General features: G+C 45.7%; 2 protein-coding genes and 1 long non-coding RNA gene across 12 annotated transcripts in view; 2 read left to right on the top strand and 1 right to left on the bottom strand.

Annotated features, from left to right (window-relative positions):
• The window catches only part of NCOA6 (nuclear receptor coactivator 6), a 108,445-nt gene extending 91,757 nt beyond the window's left edge, over nt 1-16,688 (top strand). For 4 of the 5 annotated variants that reach the window (XM_060616137.3, XM_060616132.3, XM_060616122.3 and 1 more), the window contains 4 exons: nt 1,461-1,529; nt 4,298-4,334; nt 8,273-8,421; nt 16,115-16,688. In XM_060616137.3, the coding sequence (XP_060472120.2) occupies nt 1,461-1,529; nt 4,298-4,334; nt 8,273-8,421; nt 16,115-16,158 (299 nt within the window). In that variant the 3' untranslated portion in view covers nt 16,159-16,688. The remainder of the gene's footprint in view (nt 1-1,460; nt 1,530-4,297; nt 4,335-8,272; nt 8,422-16,114) is intronic. The other variant, XM_060616112.3, reaches the window with a different exon arrangement.
• Nucleotides 4,341-5,538, top strand: LOC144615881 (uncharacterized). The gene is made up of 2 exons (XR_013554540.2): nt 4,341-4,841; nt 5,087-5,538. It is a non-coding gene; the product is annotated as an uncharacterized LOC144615881 (long non-coding RNA).
• Nucleotides 16,689-17,772: 1,084 nt separating the features above from the next.
• TP53INP2 (tumor protein p53 inducible nuclear protein 2) lies at nt 17,773-26,509 on the bottom strand. 6 transcript variants are annotated; one of them, XM_060616183.2, is made up of 5 exons: nt 26,344-26,509; nt 25,409-25,516; nt 22,425-22,599; nt 21,729-22,017; nt 17,773-21,140 (listed from the first exon to the last, which is right to left on the bottom strand). In XM_060616183.2, the coding sequence occupies exons 3-5, from the start codon at nt 22,546-22,548 to the stop codon at nt 20,888-20,890; spliced, it is 666 nt and encodes a 221-aa protein (XP_060472166.1). In that variant the 5' UTR covers nt 22,549-22,599; nt 25,409-25,516; nt 26,344-26,509; the 3' UTR covers nt 17,773-20,887. The 6 variants fall into 6 exon arrangements, with proteins under 6 accessions (XP_060472166.1, XP_060472197.1, XP_060472181.1 ...); XM_060616214.2 differs by having other exon boundaries at nt 21,729-21,897; XM_060616198.3 differs by lacking the exon at nt 26,344-26,509 and adding an exon at nt 26,113-26,305.
• Between the last annotated feature and the right edge of the window lie 1,232 nt (nt 26,510-27,741).

The raw sequence follows: 27,741 nt of genomic DNA, 5'->3' as shown, positions 1-27,741 counted from the left end.
TACCTCCCAAAATATACAAAGATAAAAGGAAAAGACAGCATAATGTGGCCAGCACACTGTCTCACACAGAGCTTTAGGAAGGTTAATTCCCCCTCTCCCTCTTCAATGCTAGAGACACAGGGAGAGATAAAGACCCTTAAGGAGTTCATTGCCATTGCAGGAGACAGAGACTTCACAGGGCTGGGTGCCCTAAGTTTCTGGTTCAAATTCTGTGAATGTAGATGACTCCTAAGAATGAAAAAGAAACCTGGTGTGAGTTAAATATATTTTCTGCTATTAAGTGTTTCTGTTGTACTTCTGGAGGGATCTGCCCCCCCACCCCCACCCCACTGCATACACATACCAAGAGAATAATGATGAAGTGATTAGGGAATATTTTTATATGGGTCATATATAATACTAGAGAAATATATGAGCTTGGGAAGATGAACCTGCAGTTTAAAAAAACCTCAATTTTAAGATTGTTTCCATTCTTCTAGGTTTTTATCTTGAAAATGTGAGAGATCAATACTGGAGTTAAAAGTAGGATTTAAGATACAGTTTTAGGCTTTATCAGATAACCATCCAAAAAAAATTCTTAACACAAAGGCATTATTGACTAAGCAGGGAGAGAAATATACAAAATTCACAATTTCCACAAGAGGATAAAACTTATTGTTACTAAGTTTATCTAGGATGTTAGACTGAAATGTCAAAATAGGAGGACATAATCCTTGAGTGACTGTGGCATATCTATGCCCTTAATCTTTATTGTATGATCCAGTAAGCTTCCATTCTAGAGTACATTGTGTATCCTGTGCCATTCCTCTTCAGGGACCTAAGTAGTCTCTGTCCTCTGAAGCCTAATTCTGATGTTTCTCCCTCTAATGTACCATCAGTTTTCTCAGTCTAGAATTGATCTCCTTTTCTTTCGATTCCCATAGCACTTTCTACCTTATGAATCTTCTTCATATAACATCCCAGTGGACTCCAGAGTACCACATTTGTGTATCTTTGATACTGAACAAAAAGAAAAATTAGTCTCTAACGGTGCCTGGAACAGCACCTTGCCCCTAGGAAGTTCTTGGTAACTGTTATATAAGTAAATAACATCAAATAATGTATTCATCAAGTATGAATTGAATATCTGCTCGATGACCATCACTCTTGCCAGGTGCTATACAAAAGTACAAAATGAATTTTATGATTCAAGTCTCAAGGGGTGTAGTCTTTAGAGGAATGAAGAAATTTTTTAAATGCTGAGGTAAATGGTATCATTGTTCTCTGCAAGTGGTTCAGTTTGCCTACTAAGGTGTGTTTTGGGGGTTAAGTTTTGAAATGTCCTTTCAAGGCCAGTTTCAAGTACTGCCCTCCAAGCGTGTATGTATTTCAGCAGTTACTTAGCCCTTGAGTCAGTCAGTGCCTTCGGTTTTGTTGAGAAAAGAAAGTAAAAGGCCTGTATTTTTTTTTCCTTGCCTTAGCCCCTTCACCGAGTTTAGCTGCAAAGGAAACTCCAGCCACAACACCACAGGGGCCTGGTGCCAGACCAGGTAAGGCATGCTTTGGAAAAACTTCTCTGAGTGGAATGGATTATATGTGAAGGAACTGCTGCTGTCCTCAGGGTGCCAGGAAGTGACTGAAACTCTCTCACCTGCTGGCTTCAGAGCAGACCTCAGATGAGTGGCAGGGTTTGTGCAGGACTGTTAGGGTTCTTTTCCCCCGACTGGCTTGCTGTCTTATGCATTCCTGGTGTCAGGGAACCCAAGAAGGGCATTGTGGTGCCCATTGTCTGCCACCTAGCTGTGGATGGTTTCCGTTGGACTGTTTGCCCTGTTGCATGACCCTGGCACTCATAGCTGGCAGCTGACTGGCCCATGGTAACTTGCTAGGGTGGCAAGCGTTCCTACACTCGGTTAGTAATTGCATATTCATGACAGGAGTGGAGGCTTGTTCTGAGAACCTCTGCTACAGTGAGGTAGCCACTTTTCCTGGGAGTCAGTCATTTCAGTCTTCTCTGGATGGCATTATGTTTCCCATGACCAAGAAATTGCAAATAGCATGAAGGATGGTGTTTCTGGAAGGTGGAGTCCATGGTAATCTGCAGATAATTGCTGTGGAATGCTGGGTCAGCTCAGAATGCGTGAGGATCTTGATGGCAATAACAGTACTGCCTTCATAGATAAATAGTGTAAGTGTGTTACAGTTTAATCTTGGCCTGGCCCTTTGTCACTGAACATATCAAGAGATACCAAAAAAAAAGTATGACACTTTTCACTCAGAGGTTAGAATCTCATTTACAGTCCAGTTCACACTTGAAAAAATTTGTAAGTAAAAAACAGTATTACCATGTTTAGCTTTGTGGGCCTAAATCAGTGAAATTAAGCTACAACTTGTGATTTTTTTTAAGATTTTATTTTTAAGTAATTGTTACACCCACAGTGGGGTTTGAACCCATGACCCCAAGATTAAGAGTCACATGCTCCACCGACTGAGCCAACCAGGCACCCTAACTTGTGTTTATTTTAAAAGCTGCTTCAGGTGCTATGTGCTATGTTATGTTCTATTGCACACTCTGGTAAAATCAGGCTTCTGAAAAGAATGGTTGAGCAAAAAGCATTTCAGCCATTCAGATTCTTCCTTTGCTACCAGCTACCCACATGATGCATGACATTGTGCTAGGCACCTGACAGGAAAGGAGTGGAGCAAATCATTCACAGAAGGTATTAGATGGTGATGTTCATTTTTGGCGAGAAAAGGAGCAACTAAAAGAGGAAGGGAATTACATTTTCTGCCCCAATTCTTTACTCCAGAAAAATGTGCTTTACTATATCGTACATCTTCCTCAAAATAATTGGCCAGAGAATCCTATTGCTTTTAAAAGTTTGACTTAAATGAATCTCCTTAAAATACCCTCATAGTCACTAATTGCCTCACCAGATTCCTTTGATCTCTGCTAATGTGAATTAGCTGTAATAGTGTTAAAGTTCTCAAAAGCACTGAGTTTTGTTTCACATGAGCAAACTAATAAAATTTTTTGGTAATCGGCCTCTTTTGAGCTGTTTTCATTTTTGAGCACACATTACCTGAGTTTGTGTGCAGGCAACAGAGACCCAGTGAGCTGGTATCTATTTCAAGTGGAGGGTTTCCAGGTTTTATGGGTTAGATGTTGGGAGCTAAGTAGCAAATGAGAAGCAAGGATTCCCTCATCTTTTACTGAAGGCAGAGGGATGCAAGGGATTCCAGCATGAATTGCATTGACATGAGGATCCTAACAATAACAACAGCTAATTTTGAGTTCTTACTAAGAGCCAGGTGCTGTACTGAGTTTTTATATGTATTGTTCCATTTAATCTTAATTTTGAGGTGAGTAAAGTGGTTGTCCCCATTTTTCAGATGAGGCATTGAGCACAGAGAGTCAAGCGCAGGGTTACATGGCTAATCAATGGCGTCAGAATTCTAACCTATGCACTCTGATTTCACTGCCTTCAAGGAAGTTAACGTGTAATCTCTGGGGTAGATGAGGCATGTACACTGAATCTGCTGTGCTGAATTCTCTATAAGGGGAGGCAGGAACAGGTACAGAGCTGTGGGAGGCCAGAAGCAGGAGAGATCACTGCTGTCTGGTGCATTAGGAAAGTCTTCTGGAAAGATGAAACTCTAAAAGCGATGTTTTTCTGCTGATGCTGAGAAAGAAGTGCCTGGTAAACCCATAGAATATTCACTTAAGCAAAACCCTGCTAGACAAATTACTGAGATTTTCCTTTCTTAGAGGATATTGTGGGGAGTTTGAGGAAGAGAGGAATGTAATGGAGTCTGTAGGCATTATCTCAAAGCAAAGCAGTCTGCACTCTGTAACTCAGTGAGGAAGTCCTTTGGAGGAGAATGCATCCTTAATATATATTTAAGACATATTTTAAGATTACTGCCTTTAAAAACAAGTATGAAGAGGTTAGGGATATTTTAAGAAAGAAAACAATCTCTTCTACAGGAGAGGAAGAGGCTTATTTTACTAATCTAGTTATAGCTGGGTGAAATATGAACCAGGTAGTGTGAATTTAGTTCTATTGATCCAAACAGGATTATTTCACAGTGTGGAGTAGAAATAAAAATAGACCAAGTAAGTGTCTTATGCCCCAGACTACTGAGTTGTGTCCCTGCCAACTCTGTCTCCGTACCATGTAGGGTGAAGATCCTGCTGGGCATGAAGACATGTTAGCCTAAATAGGGCATTTAGAATTCTGAGACACCTCCCTTCTCCCAGTGGACATAGACACCAGAAGCTCCCACATCTGATTTCTGTCCTTTGTATTTTTCACAGAACTCGAGGCAAATGCTGCCATGGTCTCTGGACAAAGGTAAGATGATCATTCTGCAGACTCAGCGTGAAAACGGCGTAAGCCTCTTTGAAGGGAAGGGTATCGGCTTTCTCATCCTTTAAACCTCTCTTCACCTTGTCCTTTTTCCTTGACTCATTGTGCCAGTCTGTTTTCCCTGCTAAAACAGGGGAGCTGTCATGAGTCCTAACCCGAGAGGTAACATTTCCCTTAACAAAGCTTGGTGGCCAAGTTTCTACCTTTTTTGGTTGTTTTGAAAATTGAATGAGATAACATGTTCAGCACTCACCATAGTGAGTAAATAGTAAGTTCAGTATGTAAGAACTGTTGTTATATTGTCATTAATAATAGTCCTTGCAACACCTTCTAAAGCATAGCTGTTTGATCCTCCAGGCATATGAGAGAAAGCCAGACAGGGTCTGAACCCCAAAACTCATGCTTTTCCTGTTATACTACAAAGCCCCACATAACCTAATAAAATGAAATACACCTGTGGCTTCACTAACCCCATGGAAAGGAGGAGGAATAGTTCCAAAAGTCATTCCTTTTTTTTATTTTTTTATTTTTTTATTTTTTTTTTTTTTTATTTATTTTTGGGACAGAGAGAGACAGAGCATGAACGGGGGAGGGTCGGAGAGAGAGGGAGACACAGAATCGGAAACAGGCTCCAGGCTCCGAGCCATCAGCCCAGAGCCCGACGCGGGGCTCGAACTCACGGACCGCGAGATCGTGACCTGGCTGAAGTCGGACGCTTAACCGACTGCGCCACCCAGGCGCCCCAAGTCATTCCTTTTTTAATCTAGTAATGCATTGGATAACATTTTAGAGAATTTATCATATTTGTACAACTTAGTTTATAAAACACCTTCACAATCATTTTCTCATTTAATCCTATCCACCCTTTGAGGTGGTCATAATAACCAACATCTATCTGAATGCATCTCATGCTATGCACTGGGCTGCAAGCCCCTTAAGTGTATCTTCTCATTGAATTTTCACAGTATCTATTAGGAAAGTAAATTCTGTCTTACCGGTAAGGAACCTGAAGCTCAGAGAAGTTAACTAAATTGCCCAAGGCCACAGATTTAGTAAATGGTGCAACTGATATCCAAACTCAGGTGCCCTGATTCCAGAACCCTCACACATATGTATTGTAGCAGACAAAATGGGGATTATAGATCAAGAACCTGAAGCATAGAGGAAGTTAAATATCATGTCCAATAAATATATAGGTAAGACTTGACCCCTGTTCTTCTGCCTCACAGATTCATTGGCATTCCTACTACATATTTCTCCCTGTTTTTATTTGAATTGGCTAATATTTGAATTCATTTGCCTTTACCAAGCATACTCCAGCTGTGTGGCTACACAAAGAAGATAATCAGACCAAAAAAGGGTATTTGTTTCCAGAGCTATCTGAGTACTGACCATATGAACAGCAGGACAGTACTTCTGTGGCTTTTGTTTTGCCAGGAGAAAGAGGCACCTCTGTTAGGAATCTTTCTTCCTCAGAGACTTTGACCATTTTCAGGGCTCCTAGTCAGAAGGCCATCCTTTACCATCTCTAAAAGGATGTGTGAATACCCCTGACTTACAGTTCTACCCCAGCTCTGGCCTTGCCTCTTCTTCACTTGACTTGGTTCATGGGGCAGTTGTTAGATATAAAGCAAGATGGTGAACAGTATGGCCAAATTCCCAGCTATCGTACCACCAGTGAAGGGTCCTATGGCAGGAATGAACAATGGAGGGGTAGAGGGAGTTCATAGGCCATGGTTCATGCCTCTAAGGAGCTCCTGATTTAGTGGAAGGCAGAAGATATTAAAATAAAATATGCTATACAACCTGATGGGTGCTCTTGAATGCCAGATACAGACTGTGAACCCAAAAAGAAGAGACAGCTTTACTTGGGGAGTAAGGGTCAAGGAAGACTTCCCAGAAGAGACATCCCTTTAACCAGCTTGTTTCGTTTTGTTTTGTTGCATTACGTTTGTTTAAGTTCCATGCCTTACAAGCAAGTTTAATCAGCGTTTTTTCCCTAATGATTTTGACATGCATTTTTTTTGAACCATGCAAGTAGTAAAAAGTTTATTAAAGAAAATTTGAAATTCAGATCAGAGAATTAAAAAGAAGAAAATTACCAGAGTGCGTGGGTGGCTCAGTCAGTTAAGTGTCCGACTTCAGCTCAGGTTATGATCTTGCAGTTTGAAAGTTCAAGCGCCATGTCAGGCTCTGTGCTGACAACTCAGAGCCTGGAGCCTGTTTGGATTCTGTGTCTCCCACTGTCTCTGCCCCTCTCCCACTCGCACTCTGTCTCTCTCAAAAATAAATAATAAACTTTAAAATTTTTTTAAAGAAGAAATTACCAATAAACCAGTATTCCTATGACTCAAACAATATTCACTATGTATATTTTAGTTCATTTTCTACTTCTCTTCAGAGTATGTATACAGATAGGGAATATTTTATATATAAACACTATAATATTTTTATATAATATATAGTGATATATATATAAGCATTATACACACGTGTATTTCACACCCATTGATTCATATGTAGTTACATATATATGCTCAACATGTATTATGACGAAAATAGGATTATACTATTCATAACATTGGTAACTTTTTTCCCACAGTAATGTGTCATGAACAGTTTTTATCATTAAATAGCTTTCTACAACATGATTTTTCATGACTGAATGTGAATGTGCCATGTTTTAGTTTTAAAATCTGTTGTAAAGCATTTAGGTCTTCTGTCTTTATTAGTACTTATGTAATGCTTTGACATCCTGTGTGTAATTACAGCTCTGTAAAAAGATTTGTTTCCTTAGGCACCTAGAAATGGAATTGCTGAGCCAGAGGATTAGACCAGGGTTTCTCAGCCTCAGCGTTATTGACAGCTTGGATCAGATAATTCTTTGTTGGGGTTGGGGGGGAAGAGCTGTCTCAACGCATTATAGAATATTTAGTGGCATGCCTGGCCTCTGCCCGGAAGATGCCTGTAGCATCCCCCACTCAGTCACGGCAGTCATCTTAACAATCAGAAATGTCTCCAGACATTTTTAAATTGCTAAATGTCTCCTGGGAGGCCAAAATGCCCCCTATTGATAACTGTTGGGTTACATAATTTACACTCTGATCAGAGGTTTCTGTCCTCATACCCTCAGTAGTACTGGATATTACCAATTTTAAATCTTTGGAAACTAAAAAAAAGGGGATTGAGGTAGGGGTAATCAGTATACCCAGCAGTATATATACTCTGAATACATTCTCATGTGTATTCTATAATGTGACGTAGGCCATTATCTGATTATACAGGCTCATAGAAAATACCAGTACATATTAGTAATTTCCTAAATTTCAGATACTATTAATTTTTGAAAAGGAATATTGTTATTTTAGGAAAAGGGTGAGGAAGTTTCGGAATTTTTGTTCCAAGTTCTTAATTTCTTTTACCTGTTTTTCCACAATTTCACCAGCAATAAGCTTTTGAGTATTTTATTTTACTACTGTAACAAGCTAGACTCACTTTTTTTTTTTTTTGGAAAAAAATGTTTTTTTTAACGTTTATTTATTTTTGAGACAGAGAGAGACAGAGCATGAACGGGGGAGGGTCAGAGAGAGAGGGAGACACAATCTGAAACAGGCTCCAGGCTCTGAGCTGTCAGCACAGAGCCTGACGCGGGGCTCGAACTCACGGACCGCGAGATCATGACCTGAGCCGAAGTCGGACGCTTAACCGACTGAGCCACCCAGGCGCCCCTAGACTCACTTTTAAATTGTGAGTAATATAGAAGGTATTTTGTTTATTGTCCCAGAGTGGAATATTTTCTCTTCAGAATGACTGTATAGTTCTTAATCTCCTGCCTCACAAATGAAGCTCTATCTGAAGAGCCCTTTTTTGTGTGTGACTTGATTCCCTCTCCTTCTTGGAAACTTTGTGCTTCCCTCTGTCAGCAGTGAGCCCAAAGAGATCATTGAAAAGTCCAAAACCCCAAGCCGAAGAAACTCCCGAACTGAAGAGCCAACTGTGGCTTCTGAAAGTGTGGAAAATGGACATCGCAAGCGATCCTCTCGGCCTGCTTCAGCCTCCAGCTCTACTAAAGGTTAGCAGTGCAGTGTGGGTGCTTTTGTGGGTCAGATAGAAGAATGGGGTCTTTATCACCACAGCAGAGGACTTTGTCTTTTATCTATGCTTCTGTTACTTTGACTTCTACTGTCTGTCCCTCCTTTGTTTGTTAGTTCATTTACATTTACCTGTGTGTTTTCTGTGTATGTGCACAGAGCAGCAAGCACTGTTGGGGAAAAAAAAAAAAAGAAGAATATAACAGGGCAGATTGATTCGTGATCACCACTTCAGATAGGTGCTCAATATGGCCCAGCCATCCTTCTATGATCAACTCTCTTTTCCACTCCTCTGGCCCCTACTTTCTCTCCCCTCTCTCAGCAGAGACTCTCACCTCTCCACAGAGAAAATAGAACTGCTTCAGCTGTCACTACCAAGACTTAAATCTACTAGGATCCTCCTTTGCTCCTACTATAATAGAGCAGCTGTCCCTCCTCAAGTCTAAGGCCAGTTCCTCCACTTGTGCCTCTTTGATCCCATCTTCTCTGACCTTGTCAAGAACCTTACACTACTACCAGTTTTCTTTCCTGTATTGATTGCTGTCTCCTTTTTTAATTCATGATGTCCTTGGTTTCTGTGACCTAGAGCTCTCCATAGTTTTCTCTCTACTTCTCTGGCTTTTCCTGCTCAATCTCTGTAGCCAGTTATTAGATGTTGCCCTTCCTCACACTTTGATCCTGAGTCATCCTTTCTCTTCAACTCTTCTCTCCCTAATTGATCTCACTCATGCCCTTCTTTTTTAGTTACAACTTTTCACAGATGACTCCTAAATTTGCATTTCTAGTACAGACCTCTAAAAATCTTAGACAACTGCATGTACATCCTTACCAGGACTTCAAATGCAACATGTCTGAAACCAGACTTGTGATTTTCACCCCCACTATCAGGTCATCTGCCAGTGTTCCCCACCTCAGGGAATAGCACCACCATCTGTCCATTGGGCAAGTCCTCCTTGGCATCTCTCCCTCATCCTCACATCTCTCATGTTCGTTACCAAAAGCTGCTGATTTTATTTCAAGTGGCCCAAATTCATCCCCTTTGCCCCATCTTCATTGCTACTGTAGCTTAAAACCCTTTGGTGATTTACATTGTAATTTGGATTAAAGTCTGAAAGTGCCAACATGGATTAGAAAGGTTCTATGTGGTCTGGCCCCTGTCAGCCTCTCTTGGCCTCATCTGACTTCCCTCAGCAACTCAGACATGCCGCCCTCTCGTCACAAGCCTGTGTGTGTGTACACCCACTGCAGGGAGTGTTTTTCCCTCTTCCTTCCTCCCTTCTCCTCATTAACCTACTCTTTGTACTTAGCTCACTTGACACTGCTATGAGGAATCACAGCACCATGTTCTCCTTCATAATACCACAGCTTTAATTTTATATTTATTTATGTGATAGTTAATTAATATACATGCCCTTTTAGGGCAGGAGTTTGTCTGTTTTGCTCACCACCATATCCTCGGTACCTGGTACAGTGCCTTATACAAAGAGGTATATAATCAGTAACTATTATATTAATAACCATCTATCAAATATATATTAAGTACTTACTACATGCCAGGCTCTGGGGATATAATAGTGAAAAGGGAGAGTCTCTGTCTTCATCATATCAGTTATATACCAGCCAGAAAGACAGACTAATACAGTGTGTTAAATGTTAAATGCTATGATAACAAACTTACATGGTACTGTAGGAGCATATTGCTGGGATGCTTTACTCCTCTGCCTAGCCATAGAAGGCTTTGAAAAAATGATGTTTAAGTTGAGACCTGAAGAATGAGGAGGCATTATCCAGGCTGTTGGAGTTGAATGAAATATTCTAGGTAAAAGTACGGCATGTGCAAAGGCCCAGATCTGAGGGAGAGTCATCCCCTCTGGGAATGTGCTGAGCTTGAGTAGCTCAGCTTAGGCAAGAGGTGGAATCCTGGCCAAGTGCCTGATACCAGCAGGGCTGCTGAGACGCAGTCCGGTACCATTGGGATGCCAACCTGAAGATGAGGGCAGGTTGTGGTGCGCCAACACAGACACTGACCTGAGAACTCAGCTGTTATTGGCAGGTTGTGTTTCTGGGCAAGAATTTCACGATTCCTCATGAGAGCCCCTGGGTAAGCCACAGGTCTACAGATCATACAGGTAAAGCAGAGGTGTAGAAGTTACCTTACCTCAGCCCATCAGAGAGGGAGGAACCTTTTTTCCTCTCCAGGCATACTGTGTACACCACAAGCAGAGTCCTCTTAGGTATCCCCACTTTGATGCCGAAATGGAATCAGCCACTTTTCTTCCTCCTCCCTGGGAATCATCTCCCAGGCAGAGATTTGTTTGGAAGGAAGCACTCCTTCCAGTATATTGAATACTAAACTTAGAACACTAAAGGGAAGATTCCTAGAGTTCTGTGGGAAAATCTGCTTCCCCTCAGTTCTTTGTATTCTTTATTTAATGTTTGTTTGTTTGTTTATGTATTTATTTAGAGAGGTTGAGACAGAGAGAGTGCAGGGGAGGTCAAAGAGAGAGGGAGAGAGAGAAAGAATGCCAAGCAGGCTCTGCGCTGCCAGCACAGAGCCCATTGTGGGGCCTGAACCCATGAACTGTGAGATCGTGACCTGAGCTGAAATCAAGAGTCGGACACTTAACCAGCTGAGCCACCCAGGTGCCCCTCAATTCTTTGTATTCTTTTGGCCCCTCACTTTCCCAAAGATCGAAGTTTTCTAGACTATAGAATATGGTGTGTAATTACCTTTAAAGCAGGAAATAAGTGTTGACCTTTAGAGATGTCACACACCAGATTTTTGGAAACTTCACCTAAGTCCAAACCCTCAACGTAATAAGGATGTCATTTATAGTGTACCAGAAAGAATTAATCAAAGGAGCAGCTGGGACAGTTAAGAAGAGATGCCCAAATTAGAGCCAGTTTGTAGAGAACTGCCAGCCAAGCAAAGATGGAAAGCTGGAACCTGTTTTAGAAGAGGGTGGGGAGTAGGCGTGTACACTTAAGGACATTGTCCCAAGGTGGTATTCATGTATTCCAACATGGTATTCATGTTGGAATGCCTGCCCCATCCGTGTTCTGAAGCTTAGCAACTAGCTTAGGAAAGGCCATAATGACTCGAAAGCTTTGTGAGTTTGCATGGAGGGGTGCTGGATGTCTCCTGAGAAGATAAAGAGAGCTCTGGCCAAACCCCAGGAATCACAGTCATGTACAGATCTCTACATCAGCTTCAAGCCCTCAGGCTACCAGTTCTGAACTCCTAGGGTAAGTTACCTTTTGTACCCAAGATGAGTGCTATAGCTGTTTTGGGTTTTAAGTGTTAGAGCTCTTGGATCCAGATTAAAGAATAAATATGCATATTATTTGGGCTGCTATGTTGTATCCAAAACTCTGAACCAAAGTCATAAAATAACTTTTTGTGATGTATTTGAGCCCATACCCAGGGAATGATCATAAAATATCATGGTGGTTTCCTTCAAGTTTTGAGGGGAGAAAAAGGTTTGCCTTTTTTGCACTCATACAATGTGGGTCATATATGCACAAACAGAATCAGAAATGGTCTGTGTTTTTCATGAGAACCTTGTAATCAGCTGAGAAATATGAGCGGTGTATAATGAGAAATACTGGTACATTTGTATTGTCAGAGAACCAGTGACATTAATTATGCTCCTGCTGTGAGAACAGAGTTTGCTTATCTCATGCTGGCCAAGGCCTCCTGTACTGCCAGATTGGAGCAGGTGGGACAGATTATTTCTGGGCAAGTCTAGAGAGGCACACGTGGTTAATAGGTCACTCTCTAACCTATTGTTTTGTTTTTGATTGTTGGGTTCCCCCCCCCCATCCCACTTTTAATTACAGACACAAAAATTGGCTCTCACAAACTAGTGAGCTTCTTTTTAAAATTGCGCTTGATCAGGTGTGTTGTTACAAATATGCAAATGAGTAGTTCCACTTCCTGATATGAGGTGTTGCCTATTAACACAGAAATGATTTTTCTCATTTTTCTTGTCATTCTTCATTTACTCTTCTGTTAATAATAGTTTTTATGTTATACTTTCAATTGGAAAAAAGATTAGTAGTTAAAAATGTAAAGTTCAATGCATAAGTTTGAAACCAGGGAAGGTATGCTAATATGAAGGAAGTTCAGAGCAACCTATAATCAGTAGCAGCTGTGGGTGTTCCTGGAATGCCTTAAGATGCCTCTGATAGCAAAGTGGGGTGAGAGTCCTACGCTCCCCACAGCCAGTGACTTGAGAAGCAACAATCTCAAAAAACAGACATTCTTAAAATGAAAATGTTATTGTGGAAATGTAAATGAACATAATATGGAGAAAACTCTGAACAGTAACTGCCTGAAACTGCACTCTTGTAGTAGCATCATTCAGAAACCAGCCATGAACATTTTGAAAGGAAAGTTCCAGAATTTTCTTTACAAATAAATAGAAATCTTGGCTAGAAGTAGTACAGTAAAAAGCATAATGAAGTGAGCAAGGTCAAGGTCATTTTCTAAAACTCCTTGAAAGGTAAAGGTAAACTCCACATAGTAGAAGATTTAATAAACCCTTGTACTGTAGATTTGGCCAAATTTGCTTAAGGTCAAAATGAGGCAACCAGTGGTGGGGGGGGGGGGGGGGGGAATGCCCATGTCAAATTATAAATGTAAATGTTCTGCAAGGATGTATATACAACCATCTGAAAGACTGTTATTGACCCAGTTACTTACCATATACTTCGTTCTAAAATATTAATATAAATGATGTTACTTTTAGTCTTTGGACTACTTTTATATCTGTCAAGACATTAATTTGTAAAAATCTTTGATGGTTTAAAAAACTTGGATTTTCCAACAATGTATGTAATATTTATTTTGCTAGTATGGTATTGAGTATGGGACTTGGGAGTGGGATTATGCACAGTTAAGGTAGGCAGCCTTTAGGAACAGACTTGATGTACACTCTGAATGTATCATCAACCACTTCATTACTTCCCTAGAATTCCTTTACCTTCAAGAGGTAACCTCCAGATTCTCTTATTGTATTCAGCGGAGTAGTAAAAGTTGTAACATTTTGGAGGAAGTATAAAGTTGAACTACAAAAACAAAAAACTCATCTTTTCAGATAGATTTATATAGACTTCAAAAGTGACATTGTCCTGTGACCGAGATTGCCTAAATTTATCTAGCAAAGGTGATAAAGGACTTCAAAATCAGGTTGATACAGCTTTTTCCCTCATGGAAGTATAAAAGTGCACCCTACACCCATTTCCCACACCTAACCCTGGCATCTAAAATATTATTTTTTTTTGCAGTTTCTAGCACAAATCACTTGTTGATTCATGGTCCCACTCACTGATTCATCCTCAGAAGCAGAATCAGTCTGCCAGATCATTGGGTGCTTTGGAGCAGTGACAGATGGGAACAAACAAGGAAGGAGGAGGGGGAGGAAGAGGCTGAGGTGCTTATCCCCCCACCCCTTTCCCAGCCACATCCCTCAGTCCTTCATATCACAACAAAGAGAGGCTCCCAAAGTTGGCCTAATTAACAGATATCTTTCTAAGAATGAACACCCCATCAAGACAAAACCCTGTATATTTTTCCTGCAAATGACAAATTTGCTACAGTGAAAAGGAAACTTGAAAGCTGGACTGGGAGTTGATTATAGGGAACTGGGGTGGGTGTGAGACTCTTAGTTTATTTCATGGAATTAAAGAACACCATTATCAACATCCTGTCAGATTAACTGTCTGATTAGCAAAAGACTATGGAGTAAATCAGAGAGACTGACCGTACCACATGGCACAAGCAGCGTGACCTTCCAGCAAGAAGATATATACACACTGGAATTTTCACCAACAGAAGCCCTAAAACATTACACAGGCCACTTCTCAGAAAGTCATTGAGCCTTATTACTTCCTAGCAATTACTATAGCTAACAGCAACATTTTTGCTTTTTGCATCTACATCTTAAGTCTGTGCTCTCAAAATATGATACAAAAGAGAAAAAAAATTTCTTAGAACACTGAATCTAACATGTAGCATCAGGAACTTTAGCCTAGGGGCACCTGGGTGGTTTAGTCGGTTAAGTGTCAAACTCTGGATATCAGCTCAGGTCATGATCTCACAGTTTGTGGGTTCAGGCCCTGCGTCAGGCTTTGCCCTGACAGTGTGGAGCCTGCTTGGGATTCTTTCACTCCCTCTCTCTCTGCCCCTCCCCTGCTCACTTGCTCTCTCTCAAAAAAAAAAAAAAAAAAAAAGAAAAGAAAAGAAAATTTATTTATCCTAATTTCCAGAAATCAATAAAACTGATTCATCTTACATATTATTGTGTTAGAAAATATTTTTTTCTCCTTGATGGGAAGTAATTTTAAAACATTGTTTTCAGGGCGCCTTGGTGGCTCAGTCAGTTAAGCATCCAACTTCAGCTCAGGTCATGATCTCACGGTTTGTGGATTCGAGCCTGCGTTGGGCTCTGCGCTGACAGCCCAGAGCCTGCAGCCTGCTTCAGATTCTGTATCTCCCTCTCTCTCTGCCCCTCCCCTGCTTGTGCTCTCTCTCAAAAATGAAAATAAAATAAACCTTTAAAAAGATAATAAACCTTTAAAATATTGTTTTCATATTAAGACCAAAAGATCTGTGGAGCAACATGAAGAATGAGAGTGAATTTAATATAAGATTTTGTTTTTCTTAAATGTTTATCTTGAGAGAAACAGCAAGGGGGAGGGGTAGAGGAGAGAGAGAATCCCAAGTAGGCCCCATGCTGTCAGCACAAAGCCTGATACAAGGCTCAATCTCATGAAGCATGAGATCATGACCTGAGCCGAAATCAAGAGTCAAACACTTAACCGACTGAGCCCCCCAGGCGCCCCTAAGATCAGTATAAAATTTTAAAGAAATGTTTACATTTGGAGAGCTTTAAGCTATTCATTGTACTCTGCTGTAGAAGACTTATGTGTGGAAAAGTTTTTGAGAAACATGGTTTAAATACGAAATAAGATTGAGTTGATTGAAGACATTAAAAGAGGAATGAAAGGAACACATTTATTCCCTTTATGCCACTGTTCTCTGTGTTTAAGTCACTCAGGTCCCACCTCTTCCATGAAGCCTGCAGGCTCACCTGGGCTCAGAGCAGGCTGTGGCTTGCTCTGAATTGCTTCTATGCCTGTGTGTAGACACTTGACCAGGGATCATGATCATACTATTTAGAGACTTTGATTATAGTACAGCAAAAAGAGTTGCTTACTGAAAAATAATGGCTTGGCTCCAAAAGGGATCCAGAGGCTGGTTCTTTGCACTCTGGCACAGCTTACTCACTTGCTTGTAGCAACACTCATGGATGTATCACCAAAAGCACTCATTCTATCTGTCATTTCACTGGGTGATAAGAACTGGTGATGGAGATTGTGGGGTTAATTGCCCAGCTCCAGATGCTCTCCCCACCCCTGCCTCTTTTTCCAACTGCTTATGTGTGCTCCATTTCCCACCACCTGTACCCTACGTCCCAAGTCTCCAAGGCCCTACTCTACAGGTCTAGGCCTGACACCCTCTCCACACTGAGCACTCCTTTTGAGGACCTTAGATTTATTCAGAGTCCAGTAGGACCCCACTCCGGCCAGCCCTGCTTCCTGTGGACTGCCTAAACAGCACTGCCATAAAGAGTTGCCTCAGCTGAGCATGTCCTTTCTTTCCCCCGACAGACATAACCAGTGCGGTGCAATCCAAGAGAAGAAAATCCAAGTAAACAAGCTGGACAGCGACTTGATCCTTGTAAATGTGTGTGAATTTTACAAAAAGCAATTTTGAGCTGTGACTTTTTAAAATCCATTTCTGTACAGTTAGTCATTTTAATAAAGCGGCCCTTTTCCTAGTCCCTGCAACCTGTTTCATAAAGTGCAATGGGGAAAGCAGAGTTGTTGAACCCTTTTTTGGTGTTGCAAGATGAAGTTCAAGGTTTCTAAAATGTTGCCATGTATTGAGAGGAGCTAATGCAACTATGTTATTAGTTTTCACATTTCCTAAGCAGCCTAGAGTACAGGGTGAGCATTTTTAGATCTTCTAATGATGTATTGTGCTGTGGAAGTTATGTGTGTGAATAGCAGTAGCGGGAGCAAAAAGAAGCTTCTCATTTGGAAATGTTGTAAATAATTTTATTATATAGTGTTTTGGATGTATTTGTTGTAGAAATGGACCAGTGAATAAAGAGAATCTAAGGGTTTGTACAATGTGAAATATTGAATGTGTTAAATAAATGTCATTGTCCTAGAACATAAATGTACGTTATTGGCAAGGGATTACTGGGTGAACAAACTTTTTGTTTGGACCATAGATGAATAGGAACAGCCTTCTTTGTAAACTATAATTCCACCTTGTCCTTACTATACTGACTTTGAAGAAACTAGCCTGTTTCAGTGTTTCAGCACTGTACCAGGCACTTTGATAGATGTTGGTCAAATTTGTTTTGGATGCAAATAACAGAATCAACTTAGGATCAAAGGCCACCCAGAATTTTTTAGGGACAGGAAGCCATCAGTAACTCAGATGCACTTTTTCTCCACCTCTTACATATGTTTCTACAGTGACAGGATGGATTGCTTCAAAACAACTGTGAACATTTCCTCCATTCAACAGATAAGCCCAGACTAACCAGCAAGATTCTTTGTAACAGCATCAAGAATCTAGCCCACTTTAGGTCAGCTTTCCACCTTCATTTCAGTTCTGTGGTTAGATCAGGTAGCTTCCAAATAAAAGTGATCATTTTGTGTGGTATACTTCAAAGATGTCCACGACTTTTCTGCCCTTTGGGTACCCTGTTTCTCATCTACATTAGGCTTAGGGGTGATTTCTCATCAATATGCCCAGGTTTTGCCCTTTCCTGGCTTAATTCCTACCTAAAAATTATAGACTCCAAACCTGCTGCTTCTGCCCCCACCCTACTCTCAACCTTCAGTGAACTCTGATGCTTAGGGCTCTGTCCTGGTCTTGGTCTGGGCCTCTGCCTTCTGCTGTGTCTTCTACAGCTAGACACAGACTCATCCCTTCCCCTGCAGTCTCTCCTTGCCCTTGCCAGAACCTAATGCCTGAGACCATGACTCCGTCATGCTTATTCTCATCTGTGTTTCAATTGTCATTATAGATGTCTTGGGTTATAAGGATCCTCTGAAAGTAGTTATTTATGAGTCAGACCCCACAATTGTCTGGTTCTATTTCCAGCAAGCTCATCTTCCCTCTTCCTTCCCTGTATGTGACACACACAACCAGAACCAAAGCCAGCCTAATAATAATCCCTATGCCAATACTGTGCTTGAGATTGCAGAGTGCTGCTTCTACTTTAGCTCTATACAGACAGAAAGCATAATGTGCTTTAAATAGATTTTTATTTTTCTTTATATTAATTTTTTTCTCCCATAGAGGAATAACATTAAAATCTAACAATCAGAATCCTGTTATACACGTACACAGGCATGCCACATGACTGGATTGAGGTGGTTGTGTCCTTGAGTCTGTCAGCATGTCACAACATGGTCAACCAGAGTTGCCTCATTTCAGCCAGTCTCAAAATACATCCAAGAGGGATTCATTCAACTTGTTGGTTTCATTTAGAACTAGGTGGCAGGGCAAGAGGGAAGATACTAGGGGCTATGGTGTGTCTGCATTCAGTCCCCTCACATAAAGCCACATGGATCTGAGGAGGCATCCAAGAGCTCTAGTGGGGTTCTTGTTGCACCTAAGACATTCTAGGTCAGAACAAATTGATCAGGGTTCCAGGTGGGGGGTGGGGAGCAGGCATACCCCCAAACAGCAGCAAACTGCATTCATACACACATGGTACCCTGCGAGGGCCAAACTGGCAAAAGCTGGAAAGTGACAACCAGCTTGAAGAGAGCACTCAGACATATTGGGGAATTACTGTAAGTCACCCTTTGATGTACTTGGGTCTTACTGTAGAAACAGGGGTCTCTCTGACATACTTAGTTTTGGCAAAGTGCTAGTAATATTGACATTAATTAATACAACTTCTCCAGGGTCTCTGAAAACATCAGTCACGACAGACTCTCTCACCCCCTCCTGTCTAAGGTTGCATAGGACTTTATGAATTCTAGTTCCCTCGTGTATTCAAGTTCTGTGGTTTAAAAAAAAATCCTGAAGCATGCTCAAGGTGAAAGGCACATACACAGTCAATACAGTATGATGAGGTCTGATGCTTCAGGAATCAGACTAGCAGGAGACTGAGTAGTGTTGGTTCATAGAAATCTATACACAATTAAAATATTGCCACACTTAAATGCTACCAAATCTGTAGGAAAGTACAAAAACATATGAGCCTTACAACCAGCCAGGTGATGACATTGGAGGGTTCTAGAACTACAGGAGCCTCCAGAAATATGTGTAAGGAGTCTCTTGAAATTTGAGCCAAATGTCCTATAACTTGCTCGCCCCCTCCACACCAGAAGGATCATGGGGACTGCTCACAACTGAGCCTATGCCCCAGCTGGCAGCAAAGGAGTAGGCAGGAAGAGCTGGAGGGAGCTTAAGCTCTCAGAAGTGCGGGAGACCCTAAGCTGGCTGTGAAGTGACCACTGGGTTGCTGAAAGAATAAAAGCAACTCTTTATAACTGAAGGAGAACCTTGATAAGAGAAGCAAGGTTGTAACTACTCGGGCCCTAGTGGACTGGCTTAGGGACTTTGATCTCCTTTTACTGTAGATTTGGCTTGGATAGGAGACCCCAACAGGAACTTCCTTTGTCCCCATCCTGGCAACCATGGGGCTACCCCCTCCCTTATCCATATACCCAACACGACCCTTGGGGCTATAAGATCAGGGAGGGCAGCTGCCTTTACCGTCATGAGATTACAGAGTTTTCCAACCAAGCCTCAGCTTGGCTGTGAGGCCTAGAAACCTGGAATTGGAATGAGGGGGAAGACCTATGTAAGTATGTAACAGGAAATCTTAAAAGTGTCAAGGAAGAAAGCACACACTAAAAAAGGACATTTAGAGGAAAAGGGAAGCAACTCAGGATATCCCAAGAAGCTGTTGCTGGTGACTGAGCCCAAAATTCACTCCCACCATAAGAAGGAGAATGCTGTCTGCCTGTGACCCCGCTGGTCTCACCCAGGGATTCAAGTTCCCTCCTCCAGTTGCTTACTGGAGAGGGGGAGGGTAACCATAGGGCCCCCATTTCTCCCCGTTGGACTAGAAAGGGAGAGAGCCCTGGGGGAGAAAATGAGAGGCCCCCTGGAAGCCCTGAACCTGGATAGGGACTGTTTGGGGGTTGGGACAGTGGGGCTCCTGGCTTCCTACCCGGGAGTGTTTATTAGCCATCCTGAGCAGAGTGAAATACAAGGCCAGAGGTGAAACATGAAGGCTGAGCTGTCAGTCTTGGGATGGCTTCACCCCACAGCTTGTCCTCCCCAGCATCATTCCCCTGCATTCTTACTCTGGAGTGTGCACTTTCCCTGCCTAGAAGCCCTCTGGCCTGCATCTCTCCTAAACTAGTTCTAGCACCTTGGGCACGTGAACATATGGCCAGGATGGCAGGGCCTTGCCCAGCCTCTATTCCTGGGGTGACATGTTGGGGGTAGGGCAACAAGGTACTAAGCCCTTCAGACTCAGGCGTTCAGAGGAGTGAATTTCAGAGGAGAGATATGGTAAATGGGATTATAAAAACTGGGGGCAGACTCCAGGCTCAAGCCCAAGAGGAGGGCTTGGCCACTGAGCAAGCACAGGGCCAGCTCCCATGGTGCCCTGCTCCCCACAGGTTCTTAACCTGTATGTCCTGTCTACATCTCCAGTAGGCTGCGTCTTACCCTTGATTCCCTCCACTTCTCCTTCTAACTCACATCTCACAGTCCTATTCCACATACTTTACCTTTATAGGCCTAAACAACTCCAAGGAGTCCAATCCCAGGGGAGAGGGAGGGGGGAGACTAAAGGCAGAGGCCTTTAGTCTCAGCGCCACCCCCTATCCGTTTGGGAGGGAATTACTGGGAATGAATAAGGGCAGGGATGCGTGTAATGCCAAACATGAGATAGGTGAGGCTGTAAAGTAGGAATTGAAGGCAGAGAAAAGAGCTAGGTCTGGGAGAAGAGGCTAGTGGAAGGAGTGGGCCAGAGGTACAGGAACGGAGGGCAAGGATGAAGAGGAAGTCGGGGTAGAGATGGGGACAGAGAGCAGAGAAGGAAGGAAGGATGGAATGTCAAGGGAGGGGGAGGAAATGGAGGATTAGATATCAGGCATGGGGTCGGAGGGTGGGCAGAAGGGGCTTCAGAAGCGGATTAGAGGATCAGTGGTGGGAAAATCGAGGGAGGTGGGAGAGGGGGCTAGCACCCCACCTCTCTCAAGGAGGAGGGAGGTTGTAGTGTCCAACCCAGGTGGGCGGAGGGCGCTCCTCGCGCAACACACTGGCCGCGGCAGAGGGGCCCGACAGGGGTCCGGGGTCCGCGAGGCGCTTGTGGTTCGGCCGGCGGATCCTCAGTAGTTGAACTGGCGCTGGCATGGCTGATAGACGAAGCTGCCCTGATGCTTGGGCCGGCGCGAACGGCTCTCGCGGGCGCGGTTCTGCCGTTGCACCACCTTGGCGCTCAGCGCGTGGCGCTCGGCGCGCTGCCGGGCCCGCTGTACCCGCCGCGCCTGGCCCGCCTTCTCTAGCAGTGCAGCCCGTGCCGGCAGAGGGGCGGCGGCGTGGTGCAGGGCCCGGGGCTCGCGACGGGCGGGCGCCAACTCCCTGCGGGGACAGAGCAGGGCTCGGTCGGGGCCGGACAGGTCCCGGGGCGGAGAGGCGCGCTGGCACCGCCCACCCAGTCCCCGCACCCTCGCTCCGGCGCAATGCGGTCTCTGCTCTTAGCAGGGCGCCCGGTGCCCTTCTTGTGGGCCCCAGCCCTTCCTCCGAGCCAGCCTGGAGACGCCTCCTCAGTTCTAACCTCTGTGACGATTAAACCGGACTCCAGGGAAGGCTCGGCTCCCACCTCCAATTCGGTCCTTACCTTCCGAGCTAGCCTCTGGAAACCCCACCCCTCCGGCGCTCCGGCCTCGCCCCTCCGCCAAACCCGCCCCAAGCCTCGGAGCTCCGTCTCTCCCCAGCCCTGTCGGGGCCAACAAGCCAGGCCTCTCCCTCTCTTAAAGCTCCGCCCCTTTACCCTCAGGCCCTCCCCTAGCCTTGTCCCCGCTCTTTGCCACGAAGACACGCCTCTAAAGGCCCCGCCTTCGACGCAGGGCGGGCTCCTGGGCGCGCTTCCCCCAGCCTCCCGGCCTGGACCCTTGCCTCCCAGACACGCTTCTCTAGGTCTCCAGGCTACGTTCCCGGCCCGCTCACCCTTCGCTAAGGTCGCCGTCAGGCAGGGCAGCGTCGGGATGCGGGGAAGGGGGCCCAGGCTCCAGCACTATGGTGCTGCCGGTGACGTAAACGGACATGCTGGGATGTTCGATGAGGAGGTCCTCCAGGGGGTTGCTCTGGAGGCGGGCGGGCCCGAGTCCGGGCCCCTCTGCAGTAAAACAGGCGGGAGGGGTAACAAACCAGCTCTCGTCCATCAAGGAGGGCGCGGGCGGAGGGCGGCCTGCGGGAGCAGGAGCGGCCCCGGGGCTGGGTGGAGCCGCGTAGCTGTCTACGGGGCGCGGGAGGGGTAGCCATGCGGAGGAGGGGGCGCAGCGGGGAGGGACACACACACACACACCGGACACAGTGGGGCGGGGAGAGAAAGGGCATCGTTAGTCAGACCCGCAGCCCCGCCTGCCGCGCCCACGGGGCACCCATGGGCCAGGAGTCTCGACCAGCTGCCCTAAGGCACATGAGGTGTGGGCCCCAACGCTGAGCTGCCAGGAGATGGCCCGGGCTTTGCATGGGATGGGGCCCTGTTACCCTGCCTTCACAGTCACTGCCTCAGCCCCAGTTTGCCCAGGAGGCCAGGCGAGCTTCCCAATCCCCTAGTAGCTCCCTTCCCCTCCGCAGCTCGGCCACCTGCCCATCACAGGCCCAGGAATCAGAGTCCTGGCCCCCCGACCCAGGCCTCACCCGGCAGATCAATGATGAGCCAGCCGTCCACTTCATCCTCCTCGGAGACGAAGGCTCGGGGGCATCCGGGGTCCTCGGGGGGCGGGGGAGTACTGAAGAAAAGGCTGGTGAGGCGCTGGAACATGGTGGGAGAGTGAAACGGTCTCAGGGGGGCGCCCAGCGGCAGTGCAGATACCTGGGAGGTGCAGAGAGGAGTCACAGCGCCCACCCGACTCCCGGCTAGGGATATCACCCCCAGCCCTCAGAGCATAGTGAGAGTACGCTCTAAGGGATGTGTGGGGAAACTCTGCGGTGTGCGCGTGTCCTGGTAAGTCCACCTGGTTTCATGCTTCTCTATTTTCTGCGTGACCTTAGGAAGTTATTTAACTCATCTGTGCTTTAGTTTTCTCATCTATCAAATGCCAGTGATAATAGTACCTTCCTCTGGGCCCTTATAAGAATTACACGAGCTAATAATAGTATCCTCCTCTGGGCTCTAATGAGAATTAAATGAGCTAAACACAAAGTGCTTAGAGCCGTACCAGGGCACAGAGTAAGCGTTCAGTAAAAGAATCAACAATCAATAATAATTAATTATTAACATTATTGCATGCTCTAGGGGCATGGAAGGAGTGATATATATGACTAGACTCTATCAGGAAAGGTCTCCAGAGGGTTGGACATCCACGCTGAACCTTGAAGGGTAAATAGCAGTTCTCCAAGCAAGGAAGAAACTGTCTGATATTGTGATTACTTATTATCATAATACAGCTAACATTCATGTGCTAGGTACTGTGCTAAGCACTTTACCTATATTACCACAGGTACTTCTCACAACAACTCTAGGAAGTGGGTCTAATTATTATCCCTCTTTTACAGGTAAAGAAACTGCAGCTCAGAGAGGTAATGTAACTTGTGCAAAGTCTCACAGCTAATAAGACACAGAAGTTGGATTTAAACCCATACAGTCAGATTCCAGAGTCAGCACCCCCAATCACTATACTCCATTGCCTTTGCTGGGTATCTCTCTGGATTAGACAGTTTTAACTTGGTGACCTGGGTGTTTTTCTGGGAAGAAGTTTTCATCATGATTTCCTAACATTACTCCTTGACCCCCCAGATTAGGAACCACTACTTGAGCCTGTGTGGCTTGTAAAGTACTGGCTAGCAGAAATCCCACAGAACCGCTACCATGTGATTGCACAGCTCTCATCTGTGTCTGTCAGATGAGGTTCTAAGATCCTATTCCCATGGGCCCTCCCCCCTCTCACCCTCTATACCTAAGCTCCTGCTCAAGGGCAGCATTCTTGGCTAGGAGGAAGATCAGGTTGCCTGGCCTCAGAGAGACAGCAGGTCAGTGGGAGGTAATGATGAAGGGAGGGCCTATCAAACCCCAGGAGCCCTTAAGGATGAGCAATGAGGGTAGGACCAGGACCCAACCCCTCAATCAGCCCTTCCCTGGATGAAAATAAGAAAGGAGATCCCCTGCTCCAGGAATAGAGATGTCAAGGAGGTGGCTATAGACCTGCCCTTCTCCCCACTTCAGCCTGCCTTAGGACTAGGGCTGGCTAGGAGTCCCCTGGATGTCCCAAAGCTTGAGCCTCCTCACCTATCCCCTGAAGATGGTCAACCATTTTGCTACTGAGACACATGTCACCTTCCTCTAGGGATGTTTCCACATTTCCTGTAGAACTCCCTGGGGGCAAGTCTACTTTTCTACTCCCTGGAGGCAGTCTACACTTACTGCTAACCCACCTGAGTTATTTCTATGCTTGTTGCTATCCCTCCCATTTCTGGGATATGTTTTCACATTTGCCACAGAATCATCCAACCTCCATAAACAGAGTATTTCCACATTTGCAAACCCACAGTGGGCTCCAGACAGAAGTATTCCCTGGGTGCTGGCTTCTCTGGTGGGAAATCTACAGAGATTATAATAAAAAGGTTGGGCACCCCCAACTAGTGTCTGCCTGATACAAGCCACATATCCCAACCTGTCTGTCGGCCATAGGGAGTCAGTGATTCAGTTACCAAAAATCCTGAAAGTTTGGCCCCTCCTGAAGGAAGAGAAGGTTGGAGCCTTGGTGAGGGCCATCATATTCACCTGGCTCATTTTACAACCTGAGAATCAGAGGAAATCAGTCTATCCAAAGACACACACTAGATGGTGGCCAGGCAGGTCTAGTCCCAGGACACTAAACATCCAGCGAAGGATGGATGTTTGCTGAAGGCCTCAGCAAACAATCACCCAAAAATATAATGAGGCAGGGGAGATAGGGAGGTCAGAGAGGAGTCAGAACTTTTCAAGTTACTGCTCACCTCAAAACCCCTCTGCCCAGCTATAAAAGGGTTTAGAGTTCCTAACACCAAGATTCATCATGCATTTACCAGAGCACCCACTGTGTACCAGAACCCATTGGGGATCTCCTCAAATTATAGACAGATTAAGGTAAAAGAGATTCAGTGGGAGGAAGCTCCCTGCCTGAAGTCACACAGCAAATAAGTGACAGAACCAGGAGTGACAGCAGCACCAGCCAGCCAGTGCCCGCCCCCTCTCATGACCACTGGGGGAGCCTCCCAGATTTGCTTTCCCAGCTTTGCCAGCTTCCTGGTTCTCACATTCCCAGTTCTGCTCCAGGGAGAACCATTCCCTTTAATAACTACAGCAGCTGTGCCCAGAATAGCTCTTGAGCCCCAAGCCACTTCTACCCCACCCATCCTTTAGCAAAGCCCAGGCTGGGATGGGACTCTTGGCCCAGTCTCTGGGCCCATCCACTTGGAAAGCCAGAACTCTCCTTCTCCTACTCCCTTCTCCTGGCCCTCTCTGTAAGCAGAGAAGGGGACAGCACAAGCCTAGTAATCACCAGCACTAGGCCAGGTCATGTCCTTCTCAGCTGACAATGCTAGGGGTTGGGGAGGTAATAAAGGGCCAAGCAGGGAACTCTCACCCTCCATCCTACCCCAACATCAGCCCCAGAGACACCCTGAGGCAGCCAATGACTCACCTTTCTGTGGTCAGAAATTTTGATGCAGCAATTTTATTGGGCTCTGGGTCTCCAAGGTTCAGAGTGAGGGTCAGGGCCACAAAAGGGGACCAGGTCTCCAGAGGCCTCCTGGAAAAAGATCCAGGAATGAGGGGACCTAAGAGCTCCATAAAATTTGGATGGCAATGAGCCCAAGGTGGAGGAGTCCCCAGTGTTAGGAGGATGTGTAACTTGTTACTTGTATTGAGTTCCTACTAGGCATGTGCCATGGCTAATGCATCTATCATTCACTCAGTAGGTATGACTCTAATTAGTTTCATGACCTGGAGTAAACAATTTCCCCCCTCTGTGCTTCAGTTTCCTCTGCGGTGAAATGGAGTCCAAGACCCCTTGTTTGGGGGTTGGGAGTGACATCCTCTAAAGCGCTGCACACAACAGCGATTAGGAAGATCAGACTCCGGCTTGGTAGTCCCCGGGGGTGCAGAGCTTGGAGCTGGAGAGAGGGTATTCCGCCATCTGGCGCTGCCCCCCCAACGACCTAGAAGTGGAGCTCTGGGCTGCCTCTGAACTCCAACCTACAGCCAGCAGCGCCGCCCGGACCTAAGTAGGGGATCAGGGGCCTGACTACAGCACCTGGGTTAGCCCAGGAAACTGCCGAGGCCCTTCCGGGCCTGCTGCCTTTCAGCGTTCCTCACCCGTGAGCCAAGCCCCGACCCAGCGCTTACCGGGTCACCGGAGGACAGGCGACCCGAGCCGGGGGGGCGGTGCCGGCCTTGGTGACGTCTCAATGTCATATGCAAATAGAGAGACGTCATGGTCTACCAGCGTGCGGCAGCCAATCGGAAGATGGGAATGCAGCCCGGCCACCGCCGGCGGAGACAAAGACCCGGGAGCCGGGAGCTCGGGGCGTGTCCAGAGACGCGGGACCCCCTGGGCCGAAGCAGGTCTGGACTCACCTTGGGGAGGGGGAGGTACGGCGGGCGGGGTGGCTCTGAGGTAGTTGCACGGCGGAGCGTCCGGGCGTCGGCGCTGATCACAGGCCGGGCTGCATCGCGGGGCTGGACTGGGAGGCGGCCGAGCTCCGGCTTGGAAGCTCGCGGCTGCTGCGCTCGCCTGCGGGGCTTTGAGACTGTGCAGCCGCTGCTGGGCTCACCGCACAAATTGGAACGTTCAAACAGCTGATTGTGACGTCACAAAGGAGCCCGCCCGCCTAGCGTCACCGGCGGCGGAGCGGTGGCCAATCGCAAGCTTCGGATCCCCCCTCCCCACCCCCTCCACGATCCGCTGGATAGTGGCTCCTTCCCGACTCCGAGCCTCGGGGGGCCTCCCAGAGAGGCCACTGCTGAGTTCTTTGACCCCTAGCTCCAAGGGAGACCTACAGACCTCTTGATGAGGACGGTCCCCACTCCCTACGAGATCCCCATCTTCTGCATTTCCTGGATATGCCCTAGCGCCCTCACCTAGCCCACTGTCCCCCATATCCTTCCACAGGGATCCTCTCTCCAAGTCCCCTAATCCGTACCCTTTTCTCAACTCCACGTCCGTGCACGTCCATTCTTCCCATCAACCTTCCCTATTCTCTCACCTCACCCCTTCACATTCTCTGCTTTCCCCGCTCTATTTTTCCTCAGCCTGGCAGGCTTGGGAGGTAAGGGACATCCCTTTCCGTGGTTCCAGGGGAGCACCCGGGAATGTAGAGAACTGGCTCAGCTGACGGGAAGGTTTTCAGAATGGGACTTGAAAAGGAAATGCCCTGGACTGAATAGCCCATCTGGAGATGGCTCTGTACTGGAACATTTATGCTTTATTTAATCCACATTGCTACCAGGGCTGACAGGACAAGGATTATTAGGTCTGATTTACACACAGGGGAACTTACAGGCTCACAAATCTCACTGTTAGTATGTGGATTAATTTTCAATTATGCATTCAACAAACATTTATTGAGTACCTAGTATTGCCACTGCCAGACCACTAACTGACATTTACTAAACACTGAGTGCCAGGCACCAGTTGTACTCTATAACACTTTATATGTGTTTTGATTTTCACAACAACCCCAAAAGGTGAGTATTCTCCCCATTTTCCATTTGAGGACACAGACTCAGCCTGACTTCCTACAGGTTGCGAAGCTATGGTAAATAGCAGAACCAGGATCTGAAACCATAGTTCCTGGCCCCAACCCTCTTCACTCTCTACATGCATCAGATTGTCCAAACCCCAGAGTGCTTCAGCCTCCCCAGGGAAACCTAGGCCTAGTCCTGACTGCCTCAAACTTGCTGTGTGGCCTCAAGGAAGTCATGTTACCTCTGTGGGCCTCAATTTTTTTTTCTGTCAAATTTAACATGTCCAAG

This window comes from Panthera onca, chromosome A3 (genome assembly GCF_046562875.1).
Source record: "Panthera onca isolate mPanOnc1 chromosome A3, mPanOnc1 haplotype 2, whole genome shotgun sequence".
NCBI classification, from domain to species: domain Eukaryota; kingdom Metazoa; phylum Chordata; class Mammalia; order Carnivora; family Felidae; genus Panthera; species Panthera onca.
Note: the sequence above shows the minus strand (reverse complement) of the source record. Positions and strands in the feature narration are given on the sequence as shown.